The 23,139-nt window shown below is 49.9% G+C and overlaps 1 protein-coding gene across 2 annotated transcripts; it reads right to left on the bottom strand.

The window, feature by feature from the left end:
- Positions 1 to 25: 25 nt before the first annotated feature.
- Positions 26 to 16,526, bottom strand: PPP1R3F (protein phosphatase 1 regulatory subunit 3F). Of its 2 annotated transcripts, none has more exons than XM_038587440.1 (4): positions 15,520 to 16,526; positions 6,011 to 6,066; positions 5,307 to 5,389; positions 26 to 2,178 (listed from the first exon to the last, which is right to left on the bottom strand). In XM_038587440.1, the coding sequence occupies exons 1-4, from the start codon at positions 16,524 to 16,526 to the stop codon at positions 886 to 888; spliced, it is 2,439 nt and encodes an 812-aa protein (XP_038443368.1). In that variant the 3' UTR covers positions 26 to 885. The 2 variants fall into 2 exon arrangements, with proteins under 2 accessions (XP_038443368.1, XP_038443369.1); XM_038587441.1 differs by lacking the exon at positions 15,520 to 16,526 and adding an exon at positions 6,828 to 15,495.
- Between the last annotated feature and the right edge of the window lie 6,613 nt (positions 16,527 to 23,139).

Here is a 23,139-nt window from a genome sequence, read left to right as displayed (position 1 = left end):
CTGAGACCTTCCCGATCTTGGGGACAGAGGGGTCTCCTCCTGGTATCAGAGGCCTTTTTTTTTTTCAGTAACTTCAAAACCTTGTGGCTGATTCATAACTGGTATTCCCACATCTACAGCTGATCACATCCATCACTACAGCCACGTGTTCGACAGCAAACCCTCATATGGCAATCATTCTTCCTCCCTCCCTGGCAGAATATAGAAAAGACCAAAGGACCTGCCCCTCCAAAGACCACCAGACCACACGGAGTAGGACCATAAGGTGAGGTGACACAGATCCTCAAGGGCATATTGAAGCTGTAGCAGCAGGCATGGCCATGTCCCACGCCCAACTCCCCACCTTGAGCCTCCCACAGAACATGACCACCCCACACATGCAGGCCCAAACAAGAGAACACTGTACAGTAAGACACATCATTTTTCATAGAGCTCTATTGTGGCATATAATAATAGGTACTCTATATAAATTAAATTAAAAATAAAGCTCCAGCAGGTTGCACAGGTTGGCTGTTAATAAATATATCTCTGGGTAATTGTGCCCCAAGACCAGCTCACGACCACTCTCCCTCGTCCAGAGAATTATACAAAAATAAATACAGGCTTGGGGGGTAGGGAGGACATGCCCAGTTCCCTTCTGAAAAGATATCTCACACCATCCACCGAGCCCTGTTCCCCTCCACTGGTATCACCGCAAGAAGCCCTGTGCCCACAAGTCCTCAGGGATGGGAAGGTCTCTTTCCAGTCAGGCATTCTCAGAAGCAAAAGACCCCTCACTATACAAGCCACATAGCCCATCAGAAGCCCCTGGGGGGGTATAGGGACTGCCTACCCCAGACTCCAAAGAGGGGGAAGCCTATCATTGCTGCGCCCCATAAGCAGCCTCTACGAGAACCAGGCCAGAGAGAGGCACAGTGCAAGCACCAGGAGGGACATACCACTGTTCAGAGCCACAGGGACCACCACCAACCCAGCCAGGACCCCCAGAGTCTGGGTCAAGGGCCCCCAGAGCTGGGGAGGTAATATACACAAACATTCTGCAGGGGCTGCTAAGGTGGGAGACTTCTTTGGAGGATCAAGGCTTGGGCCTGGACCCTCCTCATCCTGGGAGCTCATGTGGGGCCTGGCCAGGCTAGGACAGACTGCAGCCCCCGAGGGACCAAGAAGGGTAAGACTTTGCCCCCGTAGGACTGGAGCGGCTGGCTCCTTACCAGATATGGGAACCAAGCTGTCTGCCCACTCAGTGGTAAACTCCATCCGGCCTTCCTTCCCCCCTGGGGACCCGGTCACCCCAGATGTCACCCTACTCATATGCAAAGAATCAGTGTCCTTGCCCATCCCTTTTTCTGGAGCCCTGGTGAACTGACCCTCTGCACCCAGAACCACAGGGCTGTCACATCCCGAGCCCTCTGCCCATGGAAGCCACACATCTCCCATAGTGGCTACCACAGAATGGGCCCCAGAGAGGATTTCCGGAGGTGATTCCTTGGGGGTGTCCCCTTCTGGGCTGGAGGGTATGACAGAGAGTCCCTCTTCGCCCTCCCCCTCCTCATCAGGGTCTTCAGTGTCCTTGATAAGCTCCACACCACGCCCCAGCCGGGCATAATGCAGTGTGATCTCCTCAGCCAGGGCACTGTTCAGGGCCCGCTCAGGGCCAGGCCACTTCAAGATCAGGTCTCGGTCCGTGAGTATGCCCAGGGGATGGCTGGGGGACACCCCCCCATCTGTGGGGCCCTCCCCACCACCTCCTGCCCCACCTGCAGCCACAGCAGCCCGCAGGCGGCTCAGGTGGGATAGGTAGAGCTGCTCCAGCTCCTGGTCAATGGTGTCCTCGCCAAGCAGCTCCTCCAACCCACTCACAACCTCCAGACCCCCAGGGGGTTCATCAATAATAGCCCCCACCATGGAGTCCTTTCGGCCCCCTCCATGCTCTCTCGATACTTCCCACGTGGCCTCCACCTGTTGCTGGTTGGGTTCCAGGAGAGGCCCGGGTGCCCCCTCACTTGCATCGGGCCCTGAGGCCTGGTCCCTGGGGGAGCCCCCCAGGCCACAGAGAGAGGAAGAGGGGAGAATCCTGATGGCTGGTGCCTGGGGGACCTCTGTGAAAGCCACAGGTGGATTGCTTCTGGGGACGTCACCTTCTTCTGGGGGTTTGCCAGTCACTGTAACTTCAGAAACCTAGAGCCATGGGGTGGGAGGGCAGGGCAGGAGGGGAGAGAAAGGGAAAGGAATGAAGTAGAGGAGGGGATGGGACAAGCAGAGAAAGTGAGAGCTAACGACAGCCCACACCCAGCCCCACAGGTGTTTCCAGATAAACCTTCCCTAAAGGGCCCTCTCTAGTTCTCCAAACCCCAGAACCTATGTCATCTATATTAAAATAACAAAATCAGATGGAGTAAAATGGGACTTCTGCAGATCATAAAGCTAAGGAATGCAGTTAGCAACAATATTTGGTGAAAGGCTATCAGTAAATACTGTCAGTTGACCTTCAAAACATACCCAGAATATCCTCACGTATTTTCTCTTTTAAAACAATTTATTTTAACAAGGCCTAGAAACGACAACAACCACACCGAGAACCCATATCCTGGTTTCTAAACACCGTTCTCCACTAAAAGGAACCAGAGTTTTCTAAATAAATGACTGCTTCCAGGTTTGGGGCAGGGAAAGTACAAGATGAGTCTAAGATATGCTGTCATTCTAGAATGCGAGTTAGTGTTCAAAGAATGATGGGGATATATTCAAAAGGACTTTGGAACCAATGTAAATAAGTTTCCACTGGCTAGAGATAGTTCAATTTAAACATCAAAATAAATAAATAAATGGAATGGATTGAAACTTATCAAATATGTTTCAAATTCGTGAGTTAGTAATAATATACCCAAACCAAAAATCCTTTAACTGGTCAACTTCAGAGAAGTTCATTTTTTCTGAAAACTAGTAAATAAAAAGGAAAAAATGTATACAGCTTTTTCAATACAAATTATATATCCTCAAGGCAGCCAAACAGTTGATATGAGAAAGTTTCTCTTTAGAGAAGAATTCCAATTAATAAATAAAATGGGAACAAGAGAATTAAACAGAATCAATTCAAGTTAAATTCATTTAATAATAATAGATTGTATTTAATTAATCAATTTAATAAAATTGATAGTTTAATAAAGTACATTAGTTAATTTAATAGATCACATTAATCAAATGGAATTAATATATTAATAAAAATAGAGTAAGAAATGTGTTTCCATGTGGATGCAATCAGCCGAAACCAGACTGTGGGAAACTCTACAGGACAAACAAGGGCTCTTCAACAAACAAATTGCCAGAAAAGTGAGGGAGATTGAAAAATCTAAAAAAGGGACACCTTGGCGGCTCAGTTGGTGAGCATCAGCTCAGGGTGTGATCCCAGGGTCCGGAATCGAGTCCCACATCGTGCTCCCTGCGAGGAGCCTGCTTCTCCCTCTGCCTATGTCTCTGCCTCTCTCTCTCTGTGCCTCTTACAAATAAATAAATGCTTTTTTTAAAAAAGAAAAATCTAAAAAAGCCCCATCCACCAAATGCAATGTGTTGACCTGGTTTGGATCCTACAACACCACTGAGATAAGGAAATTTGAACACTTATCAACTATTTGATGATATTATGGACTGACTGCTAATTTCCTGAGGTGTGATGCTACATTGTGGTATGTGTGTATGTGAGTGAGTGTGTGTGTGTGTGTGTGTGTGTGTGTAAGAGTGCTTAATTTTCTGAGATACAAACTGAAATATTTATGGATGAGATAATGTCTGGATTTTTCCCAAATAATTCCATAGGCAGTGGTGGGGGGGCAGAGGGGGTATGGAAATAAGTAAGCACATACAGGGATTAAAATCTGTTGAAGCTTGGGTGATAGGCATATGTGAGTTCATTATACTAATCTCTTCTGATATGTTTGCAAATCTTTGTACTTGGGATTCCTGGGTGGCTCAGTGGTTGAGCGCCTCCCTTCGGCTCAGGGCGTGATCCCGGGGTCCCAGGATAGAGTCCTGCATCAGGCTTCCTTTTTTTTTTTTAATTTATTTATTCATGATAGTCACATGGAGAGAGAGAGAGAGGCAGAGACACAGGCAGAGGGAGAAGCAGGCTCCAAGCACCGGGAGCCCAATGTGGTACTCGATCCCGGGACTCCAGGATCGCGCCCTGGGCCAAAGGCAGGCTCCAAACCGCTGCGCCACCCAGGGATCCCCTGCATCAGGCTTCCTGCATGGAGCCTGCTTCTCCTGCTGCCTGTCTCTGCCTCTCTCTCTCTCTCTCTCTCTGTCTCTCATGAATAAATAAATAAAATCTTAAAAAAAAATCTTTGTACTAACACACACACACACACACACACACACACACACACACATACACATGACATCTCCAGAATCTCTGCCTCCCTGCCAGCAAGGGCATCACTGGCCTGGAACACGGCAGCAGCCTCCCCCTGGTGGGCGTGGGGGGCCTGCTCCCACCCTTGCCCTTATAGCCTGTTTTCCTCACAACAGCCAGAGGGAGCCCATTAAATCCTAAATCAGATCATGGCCCTTCTCTGCTCTCAAGCCTTCTGACCCTTCCATGGCTCCCCTGTCACTCAGAGGAAAAGCCAGAGTTCTCTCCCAGGCCCATGAGACCCTAGGCGATCTGTCCCCAACCTGTCTGACCTTACCTCCTGCTGCTCCTCCCCTCCCCCACTCACTGCTCCTCACTGTTCCTCACATACCTTTGCCATGCCTGGGCCTGAGGGACTTTGCACCTGCCTGGGATGTTCTTCCCCTAGTTGTTCACATGTCTCTCTCCCACGTTCTCCAGATTTTTGCTCAAATCTCACCTACCATGACAGCCTCCCCTGGCCACCCGATCTAAACTCACAAAACATCCCCCCCACCCCCATGTATATGTGTATGTGTCTCACATGTGTGCATGTGCACACACACACTCCCCATCCCTTTATTTTTTTCCTTAGACCTCACCATCATCTAAAATATCATATATTTTGACTATTATTTGTTTTGTCATGTCTCACTCCATTAAAATGTAAATAAGCCCCATGAAGACAGAGTGGTCACAACCATCTTCCCAATGCCTTAAACTGCTTAGCATGGAGCAAGCACTCAATAAATATTTGCTAACTTAACAAAGCTCAGGTAAATAACTGCATTTCTACCCCTCTGCCATCAGGTTCTGATTTGGGAGGCCTCCCTCCGACCCAGGGCAGACCTGGAGCAAGTCGGCCCCCACCACTCAGTCTCCCACTGGGCTGTCCATCCAGAGGCTGCCAGGGCCTACTTACCTGAAGTGTCATCTGAGGCCATGGACGGAGAGGGGTGGGGGCCACCAGGGGACCCACTGACTCCTGGACTTTAGGGCGTTCCGCTGGAGAGAAGAGAAGGGTAGTGTTGGGGTGAGGAAGGTGTACAAGCAGGCCTGGTTTAGTTTTTTTTTTTTTTTAAATCTGCTCTTCTGGCTACTTGGCAGTTTTGCTTCTGCAGCTTTCTGTGACACTCTAAGGCAGAGGGCACCTCCTAATTTGTATGAAGGAAACAGGGAGGGACACCTGGGTGGTTCAGTGGTTGAGTGTCTGCCTTCAGCTCAGGGCATGATCCCAGGGTCCTGAGATTGAGTCCGACATCAGGCTCCCTGCAGGGGAGCCTGCTTCTCCCCCTGCCTATGTCTCTGCCTTTCTCTGTATCTCTCATGAATGAATAAATAAAATCTTAAAAAAAAGAAAAGAGGGAGAGGGTGCCTGAGGGGCTCAGTTGGTTAAGCATCTGCCTTCGGTTCAGGTCATGATCCCAGAGTCCTGGGATCGATGTCAGGCTCCCTGCTCAATGGGGAGTCTGCTTCTCCCTCTCCATGCCACTCCCCCCTGATCGTGCGCGCTCTCTCTCTCTCTCTCTCTCATAAATAAGTAAAATCTTTCTTAAAAAAGAAAACAGGGAGAAGAAAGAAATGGTAAATAGAAGCTAAAACCCCCAAAGCCGGCCAATTGCTTACCCATAGCAGGGGTGTTACCATCCAGGTTGTTCATCCTCAGTTCTTCCTCAGGAGGCCTGCAGGGCAAAAGGGAGAATGCATGGATCTGATGTCCTGAGAGGCCAGTTCTGCCACCCACCAGTACCTTTTGAGCCTCTGGGGTGGCCCACTCTCAAGGGACTGTGGCTATCTTCCCTCTGTCACCCCTTTCTATCCCCTAATTAGAAAAGTCCTACGCTCTCATCGTAGAAATGTTATGATACACAGGAAAGCACAAAAAAGGGGAAAAGCCACGCATCAGCCCGAGGCAACCACTAGCACCATTTTGGAAAATTTAATTCCAGATATTCTACAAAAATCACTTAGATTCTGCAGATGACATTTCACCACTGGCTTTGTCCCTGTAACAGTAAGAAGCATGACTATATACTTTTGTCAACGTGTGATATGGCTGCCTACTCTCATGGCAGCTCACTGTAACGTATGTACCCATTCCCAACCTACTGAGCAGCTAGTTTGTTGCCTTGGTTTTACTCTCACGAAGCAGACTCTGGCAGATGTGGTTGGGCATGGCTTTACAAGCATTCTGGATCATTTCTTTGGGGGTACATTCCTAGCTGTAGAGGAGCATGCTTTTTCCAAGAAAGGGCAGGCAAGGACTTTGGGACTCAGAAAGCAGCAAAGGGAAGAAAGGAAGCAACTGGATAACCAAAAGGAGACCAGTGGAAAAAGGAAGTAAACTGAGGTCACAAAAACCTGGGTCCCTCCACCAACCCTCCACCCGTCACCCTACCAGCCTGGCCAACCACCTAACCTTTCTGAGCCTCACCCTCCTCACCTTAAAACAGAGCACAGGACAGCCAGGATGTGCACACCAAGCACAGGGCAGTCAGGGGAAATGAGGACATCAAGCCAGACACCGGGGCCTGGCACTGAGCGGGGAGGTGGGGGAGCTGAATCTACTGTAGATATTCATGAGGATTGGTCTTCCTCCACCAGGCAAGTCAGGCCCCGAGCAAGGTCTAAGTGGCACAAGGCAAGTGTATTTCAGCCAGTCTCTGCCAGGGGTGGGGTCACAGGGATCATGGAGAAATCGCTGTTCTCATTCTCAGAAATGAGTGCCAAATGTTGACAGATGAAGACAAATGAGAGGGAAGTGTTAACAAAAACATGAGCGGGGACAGAGAGGAGCTGAGGCAATTGCTCAGACCTTTTTCTTCCCAAAAGGTAATATGATTATGTTGACATTTCTGCAGATGGTTGCAACTTTTTGAAAACACATAATCAATTACCTCACAGAAACCGAGGATCACTAGATGACCTGAATACCCACTATGATGCTGGGCACTGTTCTATGCACTTCACCTATATTAATGTAATCCTCACAACAATTCTGTGAGGTAGGTACTTTTAATCCTGTGAAGTAGGCAGTATTATTATCTGCATCTCACAAATGATGATGAGGGAGCCGAGGAAACAGCTCAAGGTCACACAGCAAGGATCCAAACCTAAGCCTTTCAGCTCCCATGTCTAAATTTGAGCTCTCAATCAACACACTGCTACTTCCTGGACGAGGGAAACTGAGGTCTTACCTCAACCCTATCTCCGACCCTTTCTGGAAGTAGATAGAGGCGGGCAGCAGTAATAAGACAACATCTCTCCTTCTTCTTTCATTTGGGCTTTTCTTTGGACCTGCCTTTTGCCCATATATTCATTCTCAGTTTCCCTGCCTTCATGGGACATGTGCCTAGATCAACAGACACAGCAGTGGCTGCAAGGTCCCTCAGGGAAGAAATGTGAACCAGGTGCATAGATCTAGAGTCTAGAAGCCCCAGAAGGGACCATCTATCTTTCTCCAATGACTAGGGCTCGTGCACCTCACCAAAGGTATTTGAATCTGAATATTACAAGGCCCTGGAGTGAGTAACTCTGGAAGCCTGGCCACCAACTCCTGAGCATCATGGATAAGAAAGGGGTATTTGGAACAAACCAGCTTGATCGTGCACCAGGTCCCACCCTCCTCCCCCCAGTAAGTTTAAAGTCAAGGGCTTTGGACTTGTGGCCCAAAACAATTTCTACTGACTTCTTTTGCTGGTGTAAACCTTCATTAGAAAAATGTCACCTTCCTAGGATCTTCTAAAGCAAGCTTCTTAAAGAAGACCCACAAACAGAAGGGCAGCCCTTTCTCCCAGGGGCAGGACGAGGCAAGCCATCCCCTACCATCTGGTTCAGTGCTGACACGCACAACCAAGCTTCTAAATACCACTCCAGAGTCCTGAATGTACACGAGAGAGTAAAGAGTGTGGGGGTGGGGGGTGACGGGACACAGGATGCAGCCAACCAGAAGGAAAAGAATTCCACAGTTCAGTTGAAGAAAGAAGAGAGAGAAGAAAAACAAACACAAAACAAATTGTTCAGCCCCCAAAGCATCTCTTCTGCAGCCAAGGAGCGTGAGAAGAGGAACTTCCAAAAATCAGGTCAAGCAATTCAGCTGATCCCAAGATCCACAAAGTCAGCAGAAGTACACAGGGCACTCTCCATACCTCTGAAGTCAGAGAGATGAAAGCAGAAGGCACAAGCATTTATTGTTCATCTCCTCCAACGTGGGCCCTTTTCATTGATACACCAAGTCATTTGAAAACCTTCACATCCATCCTTCAAAGAGACATTCTTCCCTTTTTACAAATGCGGAAACTGAGGCTCAAGGAACCATGTCTCTACACCCACTAACTACATACCACACTGATAACAATCCAAAGTGGGCTCCATTTTGAAGACAGTGTTTGAAACTGTGGGCTGAAGAAAAAAAAAAAACTAAATATCCTTGAACTGTCTTTCACAGTAAACAGTCAGGGGCAGCTATGACTTTAATCAAAAGGAGGATAGTAAGAGAAATGGGGTACAAGTGTATACTGACTCACTGATCAGTAACAGAGAAGAGGGGTTCTTAGAAAAATGGGGAGGGAGGAGATTAAGAACAAAACTGTACCTCCAGGGTGCTTGCTAATTTTCGAGAAGGAAACCTGCTCTTTTGGCACTGGCCCCACAAATGCCACATGCTATCTCCTCAAGGGCAGTAGGCAGTAGTGGGCCTGCATCCAGGATGCATCCTTGGGGTGTTCTCTAGAACTAGTCAAGACGCGCAGCCTAGAAGGGGCCACACCAATATCCTGGGTGTGAAATTCCTCCTGCCATCAGGAAACTCAATGACCGCTGACCTCAGACGACACCCGGGGGGGTGGGGCAGGAGGTGAGATTTCAGAAAGAGGTGCCATTGGCCCCAACCTGGGCCAGCCGGAGACAGAACAAAAAAGTGAATCGTCAGAGTGAGGGCAAGGGGGGGCTGACAATCCCCAATGGGGAAGAGCAAAGCAGACTTTCAGAGCAGTCACATCACTGCCCCTACCACCCCGAGTCCTCTGGGAGCACCCCCAACATTGTTTTCAAAGAACCCAGCCAGCCCAAAGTGGGTCACATGCTGAAACCCAAAGGGAAACTCAACAGACCCCAGCTCCCATGTAGTCAACTCAAAGATAATGCTGACTCTCCAGGGGGTCAGATGGCTTCAGAAACCTGCCCCTCGATACTTGGAATTCTGGTTACCCCAAGCCATCTGCTTTCTGAAAAGAACAGGGTTTGAAGTGGCTGTAAAAGCCACCACATTCTGCGGGGGCATTGTTCTGCCTTCCCCGACTACAGTCTGTGTCAGTAGCAACTCTGAGACTTACAGCCCATCCAGCGAGGTGGAGGAAGGAGAGCAGTTTATCACTGCCATGAGCTTCTTTTACAGCAGTGACTTCATTTGTTTGGCGGTAACCCACAGTAAGAAATACATTTTACATCATAAGTCAGCACACCCATGCATGTGGAAATATACATATATAGAACTGAAAAAGTTGTTCTTTGAATGAAACAACACTTACCTTTACTATGTGTTAGGATGCACGCTGATAATTTCCTATGCTAGTTTTTTTCTCTAATATTCGTTGTGATCCAGGAAATTGATGATTCCACAGCTCAATGAAGGGTCAGGATGTGTACTTTTGAATAACCTCAGCTCTGCCACCTACCAGCTGTGTGACCTGGAGCAAGTCACTGAACCTTCGTAAAGAAGGTATAATGGTAACAGCTATCTCAGAGGGCCATGAATTCAGGAAAGAGTGGAACGTCGCCTATGAAGTGCTAACGAACACCAATCCCCCTCCAATCTCCCACTGAGGGAAAACTGAGGCTTTGAAAAGGAAAGCAACTTGCCCACCGATGTCCCACTGGTTAAGATGTACCACCCAGCCTGGTATAGCAGTTGAGAACTGGGGAACTAGAGCAGGACCGCCCTGGCTCAGATCTAAGCTCTGCCACTTCTATAGCGGGTGGCGTCTGTCCACACCCTTAACCATGATGCCCTACTGACTGTGGAGTAAAAGAGGACCACTTTCTCACAAAATCCTCACTTTCCAGACAACTAAGATGGCCCTTGGCCTGTCCTGTTTCAACTTTGATTGTTCTGGTTTCCCCTGAGGCTGCCAACTCAAGATAGCAAATTGGGTCCCCATCCATTCAGCAACAGGTGACCTAAAAATCAGAGGCCTTACTGTGCATCAGCCCAGTGACAGACCCTGGAGACGCAATGGTGAGCACCTCAACTAGGAAGCTTACAATTTCGTGTGGAGGAAGACATTTAAAAAAATAACTCACACTCATTCTTTCAACAAACATTTATTGAGCACCTGTTAAGTGCCAGGCACCATGGCAGGCCCTGCAGGAATACAGTGGTGAACCAAAGCAGACCGTGTCCCTACCCCTCACGGAGCTTACAGTCTAAGAGGGCAGGGAGGGTCATCCAATAATCCCCTAATGAAGGTCTAACTGCAAACTGAGGTCGGTGCCTTCAGGAAAGGATGAATGCCCTAGAACAAAAAGGGCCCTGGCCCAGACTCCAGGGTCAGGATGGGCTTAGGATGCTTAGAAGGAAGATATAAGCAAGGGAGGGGTAGGGAAGAGGCCGCTCAGGAACACTTTCAGGGAGGTGATGGATGTGATCTTGAACACGGGATGCATCTTTGGGACATCAGCCAAGTGGAGACACCGAGCTTGGCTATGTGAGGTGGAAGGAAATAGCAAGGAGAAGGGCCAGAGTGTTAAGAGGAAAGCAGCAGAGCGTGGTCCCAAGGCAAGAGAAGACTGTTTTTTTAAGAAGGAGGGATCAACCGCTTCAAGAAGAAAACCAAAACCACCTATGGAATCTGGCAGATGTTGGGGGGGGGCAGCTGAAGCAAACGGAGGAGTGTGGGGAATTCTTTAGAAGGGGGAGTCCGTAATGAACGGGGGTGATTAGGTGCTGGCCAAGAGCAGCAGGGACAGAGGTGAGGTCAAAGAACAGGTTTTTAAGAAAGCAGAGACACTAGCACACATAAAGGCTGAGAGGATCAGCAAGGAGGGTGGTTGAAAAACAGCCAGGAGAGAAAGGTCAAGTTCTGGAGCAAGTGGCAGAAAATAGGACCCAGGGCATAAGTCCGGGGAGGGGGGAATGGCCTGAGTAAAAGGACCCTCTTCTCCCCTGTAACACAAGGGAGGGAACTTAGTTTGCAGGCTTAGGGGCTGCAAGTTGTGGGGAGTTCCCTTCTTATGGCTTCATTTTGTTTTTTGAAGCAGGAAGTCTGAAGGTAAAGAACATGTGAAAAGAGTCACATCAAAGTGGAGACAAGAGTGGATCAGAAAAATAGAACAGGACTGCCAGGCAAGCTGGAAAATGAGCTTAAATTTGTGGCAACACACATCTGTTCTGCTATGTGATGTTCTTCAGCAGGGCTCACCTGCTCCATGTTATGAACACACTGAGGCCTGAGGATGTTGGGATGGACAGGCTTCCCAGAGGAAGCCCTCTTAGGACTGAAGGACCAAACTGAGGAGACAGAGAGGAGCACAGGACCAACATTCCTGGTGAAGGAAAACAGCATGGGTGGAAGGCCCTGAGACAGTAAGGGGCAAGGCACTTCAATGAGACCGTGGTGACAGGAGCTCAGAAGGCAGAGGATGGTGTGAAATGAGACTGGCAGCTGCAGATGCCAGACTGGAGGACAGGGCAGGGGGATGCTTGAAGGCCATGCTGAGGCTTTCTTGGTCTTTATTTTTAAGAGGAATGGGACACCTTCTAAGGGTGTTAAGCCAAGGCAGACCAGGAGGGCTCCTCCTGACACCAGTCCTAGGACTCTGGACTCTGGGAGCCTCTGTTTGCTCATCCAGGAAAGGGATAAAAACAGTCTCTCTCACAGGGAATGTTGAAAGGATTGTATGAGGCCTTTGCACCCAAACCCTCAGCAAAATACCAAGCACAGAGTAGGGTCTCTGCCAGGCCTCATGTACCAAGCCCTCCGTCCCTGCTTTTCCCCACCCAGTACCGCTACAAAACCTTTGATAGCTGAGTGCCAGCCTCCATCTTTTTCCCTGTTTGAACCTAGCACTGTGCCCAGCACATAGTAGGCCCTCAACAAACGCTTGTTGATGGAACATCTCTAAGCCTAAGGGTTATCCAAAGCCTGGTCCAGCGATCCCAGGAATGCAGCCATTTCGGTTTCTGAGCTGTAGCCCAATGGCTACCACAGACCTCCCGTGCCCCCACCTGACACGGCCATGCCCAGTTCACGGTGGGCCTGCAGCCAGTACTTCTGAACAAGAAACCCTCTACCATGGGGTTCCCACGGGTTAAGCCTATCCCCTGAGATCAGCTACCATTTCCCAAGAGGGCTGGGTTGCAGGGGGCAGCTGTTCTTCAACAGCACTCCAAGTCACCAGCAGCACACAGCTTTTACAATAATAAGTTGAAATGTACTCGCTAAGAAAGCCACCGACCTACAAAGAAAATCTTACCGCTGATCTTGCAATGAGCACCAACCTCCCCTTTGCAAGAGCTGAGATCAAAAGATAAAGAAGCTATCAAAAAGCCATCTGCCCACTTAAAATAATATCACAAGTCATGTTAGGAACCACAGACCTGGGGCCAGATACCAAAACAATTGTCTGAACGGGCTGCTTCAATTTCTCCTTAAAACCACTCATGTATTTTAAAAGAAAAACACCCTCTCCACCCACCTTGGCCCTGTGAGCTTTTGATTACTCTGTTCTCTTCCTTTTACACTCCAAAATGACCAAACTGTTACCCAAACTGTCGCATCTTCCAGACAGGGCTCCCATGACAGCCACCTGGGAAGACAACTTGGGAAAAGTGACAGAAATGAAGGGGATTCTGGGCACTTGAAACCTTGATCTGGGTGATGGCTACACAAAAGCATGCATAGGTAAAAATCCACTGAGCTTAAGATCAGTACACTTTGTATAGGTATACCTCAAAAAACGTGAAGAAGGGAGAGACTGAAGAGAGAAAGAGAGAGAGAAAGAAGTTAAAAGGAAAGCATGACCTGCTGGGAACACCAAGAATGAAATGCAGAATTACCTGACAGACCTTCCAGAAGTAAAAAAAAAAGAAAAAAAAAAAAGTCCCTAGCACTTTCTCCCTGGTCCTGTCACTCACTAGCTGAGGGGTCTTGAGTAAGCTGGCTCACCTCCCTGAGCTACCTGTCTGCCCCTTTATTAAATGTGGATAACCAGAGCACTTATACCACAGAGCATGCACAGCAGGACTCAGGAGAGAACAGACTTGAAGCACTCAGCAGAGCTCAGTAAATGCTGGCCACTATTTCTCAGAGCCGACCACCATCCTTAAGTGCCTTGCCCATGTTTGCTGCATTCAACCCAACCAAAGCAACTGTCCGATGAGAAGACTGAGGCTTATAGGTAAAGAAACTGAGGCAAGGCCACACAGCAGGTGATGGGCAGAGCAGAGTTCAGGACTATTCAAGGAACTATATGTGTGATTCCCTAAATATAAATATAAACATAAACACAAGCTAATATTTTCTGGCACTGCTATGAGCCAGATTTGGTTCTGAGTGCTTTTACTCGTCTCCTCTGAAGTAGGTGGCGTTAATTAGCCATTTTACAGATAAGGGTATTGAGGAACAGTGTGGTCAAATAAGTTAGCCAAGGTCACAAAGCCAGTAGACAGCAGGGCTGCAATTTGAACCGAGGCACTCTGATGTCAGAACCCACTCTCTTAACACTGTAAGGAAAGGCATGCTGCCTGCCCCCTTTAGACTCTCAGGTTACTGTGGGGTTCACAGGTCGGTGAGTCGGTACTTGCCTGCTTGCTCACATACCCAGGCACACCTGCCCACCAGCCCCAAGCTAGAACTTTCTGAACCACTCACTCACAGCCCATGGCCTTGCCAGGTCCACAAACATCTTGCTGCACCCAAAGGCTTCTAATCAAGCACATACAAGGTCTAGAACACATTTTCCCATTCCCATTTCCAATCCCCCTGGAAGCAGGGAAATGTGTACATTTCTCACACATGCACAGAGACTCTACTTATCCCAGGTTAGACTCTGACACTCCAAAAGAATCAGGCCTTTGAAGCTGCTACCTTAAAAGAACTCCTAGCTTGACTGAGAAAACCTAGTCTCCTATCAGGCTTCCTGGGGTTAACTGGTCCCTTCCCCCAGGCTCTGAATGATCACAGGCAAAAACAAAGGACAAGAACTTCCAGTCCAGGATCATCTGGTTCTGCCTCTGCCAGAGCAACTGCTTCCCAGTGAGAGCATAGACTCAGCCCCTCAGTTCTGCAGGAGGCCTCGCGCTAGATTAGAGCATTAACAGTAAAGAGATGCACAGGCTTCAAGGTCAGCCATGGTGGAATTGGAAAAGCCAGGCGCCATCACTTCCTCAACCAGTTTCTCCCTCTTGAACTCTGGTTTACTACTGTCAAATGGGAATCAGATTTCCTCTTCCCCACTGGCAAGGCCCTTGGTCCACCCTACTAGGTCACTGAAGTGCTGTCCACTCCTGCACACTGCTCATCATTCACACCAACCTCATTCTCACTTCAGGACCTTTGTACTCAGTTCCCTCTGCCTAGAACACCTTTGATCCCATTTCTGTACGTAACCATTCCTCCTTTATCATTCAGGACTCAGTTTAAATGGCACCTCATCAGAAAAGTCCTTCCTGTTCCCTTTTCTACAAACTCCTCCCCCATCTGCATGACTCCACTTGCAATCTTCCAGGACTCACCTCCTTAAAGGCCTTTCCTCAACACTCTAAAGCAGCTAGCTATTCCCTCCAAACTATCCCCTTAGCCTATTTCACTTTCCTCCCAGCAACTAATCTTATCCGTACGTATCTTATCTGCTTATTTTTTTCAAACTGTCTCCCATAGGAGCCTATACGTATCCTTGAGGGCAGGGAAGATGTCTGTCTTGTTCAGTTTTACAGTGGAATTCAATTAATGAATGAATGAAACCCCAGTAATTAAAACAGAGCCTAGCACATGTTTGCCTTACTCTTTGACTAACTGATTGAATGAGTCCTCCTCCCTGTCCTGGAGAGCAGGCCTGAGGGGTTCCTAGGTTGGGATGCTTGTCCTCCATCCTAGACACAGCCCTGCGTTGGCGGAGGTGGCGCTGGCAGACATTACCTGCGCCTCACCGGCTTCATGCAGCTCTTCAGCTGCCTGGCCTCAGCCTCCACGGGACCCTGGCACTCGGGCTGTGGCTCCAGCTGCTGCAGCTGCTGCTGCTGGGGCAGCCCTTCAGCATCAGTGGGTGTGGGAGCGGGTGCGATCCGGAGCAGGACTGTGTAGTTGCGCCCTTGATTGTTGGCCCAGAAAGTGCCCTCGGGGGTCTCATAGCGCACCACGAAGTCCAGGCGCGCCCCATCGCCCGCGCCCTCAGCAAAGGGCAGCTGGAAGGCAAAGCGGTCGGTGCGGCCGCCGTCGTCGGGCGAGGAGGCGGACGCCTGGCCAGGGCCCAAGCCCAGGCCCAGGCCGGGATCCAGGATGGGATCTCCTGCTCCTGGTCCTCCCGCTCCTGCCCCCGGCGGGCTGCGCGGGACGTAGCGCGCTGGGTGGTCGCAGAAGGAAGCCCAGCCGTCGTGTGAGGCCCGCACGTGCACCGCCTTCTCGAAGGAGCGGTTCAGCACGCGTACCAACCCGCGCAGTACCGGCGGGCGCCCCCCAGGCACCCACACCCCGGCACCCCCGGGGACCGCTCCGGGAGGCGGCAGCAGCGCCTCCAGCTCCACCATGACGCGCCCCAAGCGCTCCAGACGGCCCGGCGCGGACGGCAGCGAAAATGTGGGCACCAGGTAAAACCCCCCGCCAGCGGGGACGGGGCACAGCGGCGAGGGCGCAGGGCAAGCCTCCTCTTCCTCCTCCCCTTCATCCCCATCCTCGCCATCGTCGTCCTCGTCAGCCCCGCCGCCGTCGCCATCTTGCCCGGCCGCCGCCGCCATCTTGCCCGCCCCGGGCCCGCCCCACGGCCGGTAGCGGCGCAGCTGCGCCAGCGGCAGCCCCAGGGCCTCGTCGGCGAACAGCACTCTCCGCGGCGCCACCGCCGCCTCAACAGAGGTGCGGGGCTCGCCCGCAGCCGGCGAGGGGGGCGCGGGATGCCGCAGCGGGGGCTCCACAGGGGCCGGGCGCGCCATATCGGCGGCGGCGGCGGCGGCACCGACGGCACCGGTGGCGGGACCGGCGGGGGCAGGGCCTGAAGGGGCGGGCAGCCAATGGGAAGGCCAGTGCGGGGGGGGACAGCTCAAGGGGGATGTAGGCGGTGAGACTAAGACAGGTAGAGCAGAAAGCCAATGGGGAGCTGTGCACGGATGACGTAGCGGCGAAGCGAGTGCAGGAGCAGCACGCAGCCAATGGGGATGCCCGAGAGTGGGCGGAGCAGGAGGCGGGATGATGGGGGAATCAATAGGGAGGCCTAAATGGGGGTGGTGCGGGGTCCGGGTTGAAAAGAGCAAAGGTGGGGCAGCCGGTGGGGATGTGTGAGCGGGAGCGGCATGTGTGTGGCGGCGAAAATGGAATGTCTACAGGTGATGGGAGCAGCGGGGAGCGGAGAGGCCCAAAAAGCAGGAGATCCCTTGGTTGCGTAGGCGCTGGGACGCGATGATAGAGACCGTGAATGGCCAATGGGGAGCCAAGCGCCGGTGGCGTAGAGGAGATGACGATAAGATAATGGCCACAGTGAGCCAGTGGGGAGTCTTGTGATCTTGCATTGTGCCTTCAAGAGGCGGTGCTAGGGCTAAACTAGCTAATACGAAGGCTAGAAAGAGGTGACGTAAGAGCGGCCTCGGAGGCGGGACTGGAGGGACAGGGCCAATGGGAGTGGATGGTGAAGGCAGGAGCCGGGAAGAACGATGACGGATGGCCAATGAAGGAGCCAGAATGAAGCAGTTGAGACCTCAAAGGGCAGTGCTAAAACGAAATGAACCAATGCCAAGGCTAGAAAGTCTAGTGGGACGGAAGGACACGGAGGCGGAACGGAAAAGAACAGAACCAACCGGGGTGTTGGAGGTTGTGTGAAGGAGGGGGATGAACAGCCAATAAGGAGGCCAGAGGAGGCAGTCTGGGCTGTAGGGGGGTTGGGCCGCAGAGCCATTGAATGCGCACGGCCGTTGGGAAGAGAATGGATTTACCATCTCCTTAGCCTTCCGCGACTTCTCATTGCCCCAGGGCTGTGAATGCCCAGAGTCCCTGAAGACTTAGACTGCACCCTTAGTGTGAGATCTAAGAAAGCAAAAGGGATTCTCCCGTCGCAATTACTGGGTCTTCCCTGCCCACCTCAGAACCTTTCCTTGAGCAATGCCACCAGCCAATAATGCCCTTGATGATCACCCTCAGCATTCTCCAGGACGTGGCACCATTGTTGAATGAATGGCCCAATGAGAAATCAACCTTTTTTGGAAAATTAGCTTTTTCTAACTTCAGCTCAGCGAAACACTGAGCCTGACTGTATGAGCCAGGAGTTGGTTGGACATGTTGGCATTACCAACCATGAACTAAAGTCCTGTCTTTTTTGCCCCACTGGCACTCCACACCCAAAGTGGCCGCACTTCCCTCTTTCTGTCCCCCATCTCTGCTCCTGATGTTCCCTCTGCCAGGAGAACTGCTCCTGCTTCTTCATCCTTTCACTTTCCTTTGAGGTCCTCCCTCGGGTGGGAACTGGGTGGGAACTGATACGTAGCTTTTGTCCACTGAGCATGGCCATTCATACGTTCCCCCTCCATTCTGGGAGTGTTTTCTGCTCACCTACTGTATGCAAGGTTCTGAAGCACAACATCCCAAGGAGAGGGTAGGTCCCCCCAGTAGCCTACCCCTCCTCAGGTCTGTGTCCAGGGGGAGGTGGTCATGGGTCAGGAAGGATTATTTTCAGTTGCAAGCAACAGAGGGAAAATCACAGAAGAAAAGAGGATTAAACAAGATAGAATTTGCAGGGGGGGGATCTTACTTGTAGTTAGGGCATTATCTGTGTCCTGGTCTGGCCCCAAGACTCTCATCCTTGAGCAAATTGTCAGCTCCCCATTCAAAATATTTCGTGAATCCAGCCTCTCCTGACCCCCTCCACTGCCAGCACATCATCAGTCACTGGACCACTGCAGTAGCCTATTTGTCTCAGGTTCCCCTGCTTCCACCTTCACTCCAACAACCTGTTCTATACTCAGCAGTCAGAGGGAGCCTGTTGAATCCTAAGGCAGTTTATGTCTCTCCCCTATGCACAACCCTCCTGTGGCCTCCTCCTCACTCAGAGTAAAAGCCAAAGTCCTACATGGACTACAAGGTCCTGCAGGGTCTAACCCCCAAGTCTCTTCTCTGATCTCACCTCCTACCCCTCTTCCTCTCGCTCCCACCCTTCTAACCACACTGACTACCTGGAGCAAATCACACTCCCGCTCAAGGCCTTTAAGCTGGCTGTTCCCTCTGGAATCACTTGGGTGATCCATGATCCCATGGATCCATCCCTCACCTCCTTCGAGTCTGTCAAACCCTTCCCACCCCCTGCCCCTGCTCTGGGGACTTTCACAAACCTGTCCGTGTAATCCTGTGTACTCTCCCCCAGAAACCTTCCACACAAGAGGATATAGTCCCATACAGAAAGGAGGTGGTGACCTCTGCCCCTCTCTGCCCACCTGACCCGCCAGCCCTCACTCTGTAAAGGGTCTCAGCAGCAGCAGCATCACCCCTCCCTTACCTCAAGCCCCACTCAGGTGGCCTCCTGGGATCCTGGGCCACCACCCTCACTCAGTTATCCCCCTACTTCTCTGGCCACTCCTCTCATGGAGTAAATGACAGTAAGGGAGGGATGGTCTATAGGGAGGGTATGAGGAGGATGAAGCCCACACCTCTGACCCTATAAAAGAAAACCAGTCCCCTGTCTTAAGAGGAGACAGATCCTGAGGCAAGGAATGAGGCCTCAGCCTCCGGAACTAGCCTAGTTTATGGTTATACAGGAAGTATAAGGAATGTTCAGACCCAAGTCCATGAGGAACAAGGGGTCATTAGCCTATCCCTAAAGGCAGTTCCCCAAGACTCCTTAACGAACAAGCTCCTCACACCATCTTGCTCCCAACCACAGGCCACACCTGTTAAGCCCCTGCTGTACACAAGATACCTGCAAGCCTCCAACCTGAGGACCTCATCCCACTTTGGTGCCTCCCCTGGCTGCCCAGCGTACACAGGCCATCTTTGGGTCTCAGACGTGTCCCACCAACTCAGAAACCTCAACCAGTGAAAGTTTGGTTTTGAACTAATGGTAAGGAGGGTTGGGTTTGGTTTTTTTTTTTTTTTTTTTTTTTAATTGTTGTTGGCTGATTTTTTTTTTAGGTCTTTTTTTTCTGCTCACTTTTTTTTTCTTATCTTCACAAGCCAAGGTATCAGGCCCCCTCTGGGCTTTTCCAGAAAGGTGAGTCTGAGTTAAGGAAAGAAGGCTCTCCTTTCTTTCAGGGTTTCGGAGGTGGGTGGGGGAAGGTGAAGGGGTTAAGGGGTGGGTCTTGGCCACTAGATTTGTACCATGTGAATAAAAAGTGGTTTCCAATCTCTCTTCCCTAGGCCTGAAGCCAATCTTGCAGAGGGCTTGGAGTAAATATTGGATAACAGAACCCTGGTCCATGCAGGGCACTGAGGAGCCAGGGTCTGGGAGTCACAGCTATGACCGATCAGGAGAAGCCCCTGGAGTCTGGTTTCCCCTGTTGACCACTGGTTAAAGGAGGGTTCCTGGTGAAGTAAGGAAATGCAGCCGCCACTTCTTGGACAACCGTAAAACCTCACAAGCTTCAAGCCCCCAGAGGAATCTCCAAATCTCAGAACTTCCCTGTCATGGCATCCCAGAATTTTAAGATCCAAGACTGTTAGGCCCAAGGACACTGGGGGTTTTTAAGGCTGGCACCAAAGAAGGCAGAGCCCCCACTTGCCAGCTCTGTCACCGTGGACACATTGCTCGACTACTTCACACTTCTGTTTTCCCTATATGTGTAATGGCCACAATGACAAGATGGACTGCAGAAAGCCGTGGTGAGGACTGAATGTGATCATTGGGGAGAATCATTCAGCACTGTGTCTGGCATATGGAAAATTGGAGATAAATGTCAGCTATGGGGATGGTGGCTGATATTTGGAATCCTGAAACCTGGGAAACTGGGATTTTTTCAAAGTAGAAAATCGCAAAGGCTGGGGGCCTAGAAGCATCGGGTCATGGTGTCCTTGACAAAGAGAGGGCCAGTGTCCCAAGGGGCTTCTGGGATTCATGAGGACAGATGCATTAACACTGGGGGCCTCCTCAGGTCCTTCCCTGTAGGGTACCCTCCAGGTTAGAGCTCTCAAGCCCTACTACGTGATGAGACTTTGCTCCCTTTCCTCACTCAGTGATGCTAAGTGGATTCTGGGAGCCAGTGATTCTCTGACTGTTCGATTCTGTGAGTTGCGGCAGATAGAAAGGGACTCCCTGCATTTTTCTCCATGAAATGACTTCCATGCCCCCTCTGTGGGGAGATGGGTTGCAGAGCTCCTTGGGCAGTAAGAGCAGTGACGACCATATCAATTCTCCCTAAGGGAGAACTGAGGTATGGAGCAGGCCTCTGGAAACTCAGCCCTATTCAGTTTCTTTCCCTGGTGTCTCCTGACCCATCACACTCACAGTGGTATCTCTGCCTGTTTGGGACGCCTCCGTGATTTATTTGAGGTTTTTTTTCCCTTGTTTTTTTTTTTCTAACTCTACACACTTTTGTGTAAAAAACTGTGGTTTCTCATGAGCCCTGTTATCTCATTGATACCTCTCACCTCTGTGGCAAGGGGAAGAAATCATATTTTCAGATGACTCGTAAAGGGCAAAGAAAAAACCCAAAATTTCAAAATTTCCGTTTAAGTCTCATAATCAAGAAGAGGAGAAACAGAGCGAGCAAGTGAGAGAGAGAGAGAGAGAGCAAGAGAGAGAAAAAACTATGAGAACCCCCCCCCACCCCGTGATTATCAGCACACACACTCATCGAAAAAAAAATTGGATTATTAGAAGAGAGAGGTCTGTGGCTTCCACACCGTGGTTTTTCTTCTCGGTATAAAAGCAAAGTTGTTTTTGATATGTGACAGTTTCCCACAAGCCGGGCTGATCCTTCTCTGCCAGTCCACTTCACCAAGGTGAGTGCCCTTGCTCTTCCCCATCAAATGTGGGTCCAGTGGAAGAGATGGCAGTGAGGCAGGCACTGGGGGGTGGTCAGGAGCCCTCTGGTATCATCAAGACATGCACAGCAACTGTGGCTCCGGTCAGGTAAGATATTTTTTACAATAATAAGAGTAATAATAAATCCCAGCAGACTGATAGGTAAAGCGCTTAATCAATGCATGGGCAGAGGCAAAGATAAAGAAATTGATCGATGTGGAGATGGGCAGGATTTTATTTTAATAGGCCAACTGCCAGTCTTTATGAATTTCAGAGCTTTGAATGACTTGAACACTATCCAGGTGTAACTGGAAATTTCAACTACACCCCCCCCTTCTCTTCACCTCTTGTCTTTTCATAGCTCGCCCCATCTCCCTCTTTCCATGTTGCTCTGCCCACCCTTGTCTGTTTCCCTGACACTCAGACTCTCCACCGCTCTTTCTCAGGGTCTGCCCAGCTTTCCTGTCTCTGTCTCCTCCATCTTCACCACACCCCATCTTCTTTCCTCCGTTTCACTCCCACCATTTCTCCTGCTCTCTTGTCTAGCCTTCCACCCGCCTTCCTGCCCAACATCCAGCACAGAGCTTTGTACAGTTGGTGCCTAATGATAGTGTACTGAGTAATTCGATGAGGACATTTCCATTTTTACAAGAGTGAGCATCACTTCTCTTTGCCCCTATCGAAGGAGGATTGTGAGCTGTTGGGTCAGGCTGAGCGTTTAAATGAACCTGGGCTTGCATGGCATGAGAGAACCTCCTGGGGGGCACTTCATGCCATTGTGAATCGTGGTTTAGCTAAGTGGTCCTACCCCAGGACTGTGTGTGTGTGCATGCATGCGTGTGTGCCTGTATGTGTGTATGTGTGTGTCCAGAGTCCGTGTTCAAGAACCAAGCAGGCTGTTTAGGGCTGGAGCCAGTTCATCTCTGTAGTCTTAGCAAGTGCTCACTGTTAGCTGTTAGTATTTTTTTAACCAAATTAGAACCACTCTCTCTATTGGTTTTATTCCTGTTTTATTTAATTAGCAGGAGTGTTTTTGTAGGTCACTAAAAATTGTTTCAACATATGATCTTTTGTGGCTGTCAAGACTGTCCTCACATTGGTATGAACCATAATTGGTTTGACCCAGTGCCAATTCCCAGACATTTGGGTTATTTCTAGGTTTTCCCCATAATCATTCTTGATAGTTCCTTGGATTCCTGAAAATGGAGTTGCTGGGACAAGGGGGATGTGCATTTTTAAGGTTTCTGACCCTCTCTGCAAACTGTTCTTTCAAAAGGTTGTCCTGTTTTGTGCTTCTTGTACTCAAGCTAACCCTCGGTGGGTATTTTCATTTTTAAATCCTTTCTCAGCATAACAGGTAAGAAAAAATATTACCACATTGTTGACATTTGCATTCTTTGATTACCTATACTATCTATTAATCATCTGTACTTTTTCTTAATTGTCTGGTCATATCCTTAGTCCTAATAGGGTGTTCATCATTTTTTTCTTATTGATTTGTCATAGCTTTTTATTTAGAAAGGATATTAACCTTCCAATGGCCATACATGTATAGCAAATATTTTTCCCCAATTCATCACTCACTTTTTCTATTTGTTTATGGAGTT

Source organism: Canis lupus, chromosome X (genome assembly GCF_011100685.1).
Source record: "Canis lupus familiaris isolate Mischka breed German Shepherd chromosome X, alternate assembly UU_Cfam_GSD_1.0, whole genome shotgun sequence".
Taxonomy (NCBI): domain Eukaryota; kingdom Metazoa; phylum Chordata; class Mammalia; order Carnivora; family Canidae; genus Canis; species Canis lupus.
Note: the sequence above shows the minus strand (reverse complement) of the source record. Positions and strands in the feature narration are given on the sequence as shown.

Excerpts from the sequence above, each read along its gene's own strand:
- PPP1R3F (XM_038587440.1), bottom strand. The coding sequence starts at position 16,526 with ATGGCGCGCCCGGCCCCTGTGGAGCCCCCGCTGCGGCATCCCGCGCCC. Across the intron at positions 6,067-15,519 it reads ATGAAGCCGGTGAGGCGCAG|GCCTCCTGAGGAAGAACTGA; the intron begins GTAATGTCTGCC and ends TTTGCCCTGCAG. Across the intron at positions 5,390-6,010 it reads TGGTAACACCCCTGCTATGG|CGGAACGCCCTAAAGTCCAG; the intron begins GTAAGCAATTGG and ends TCTTCTCTCCAG.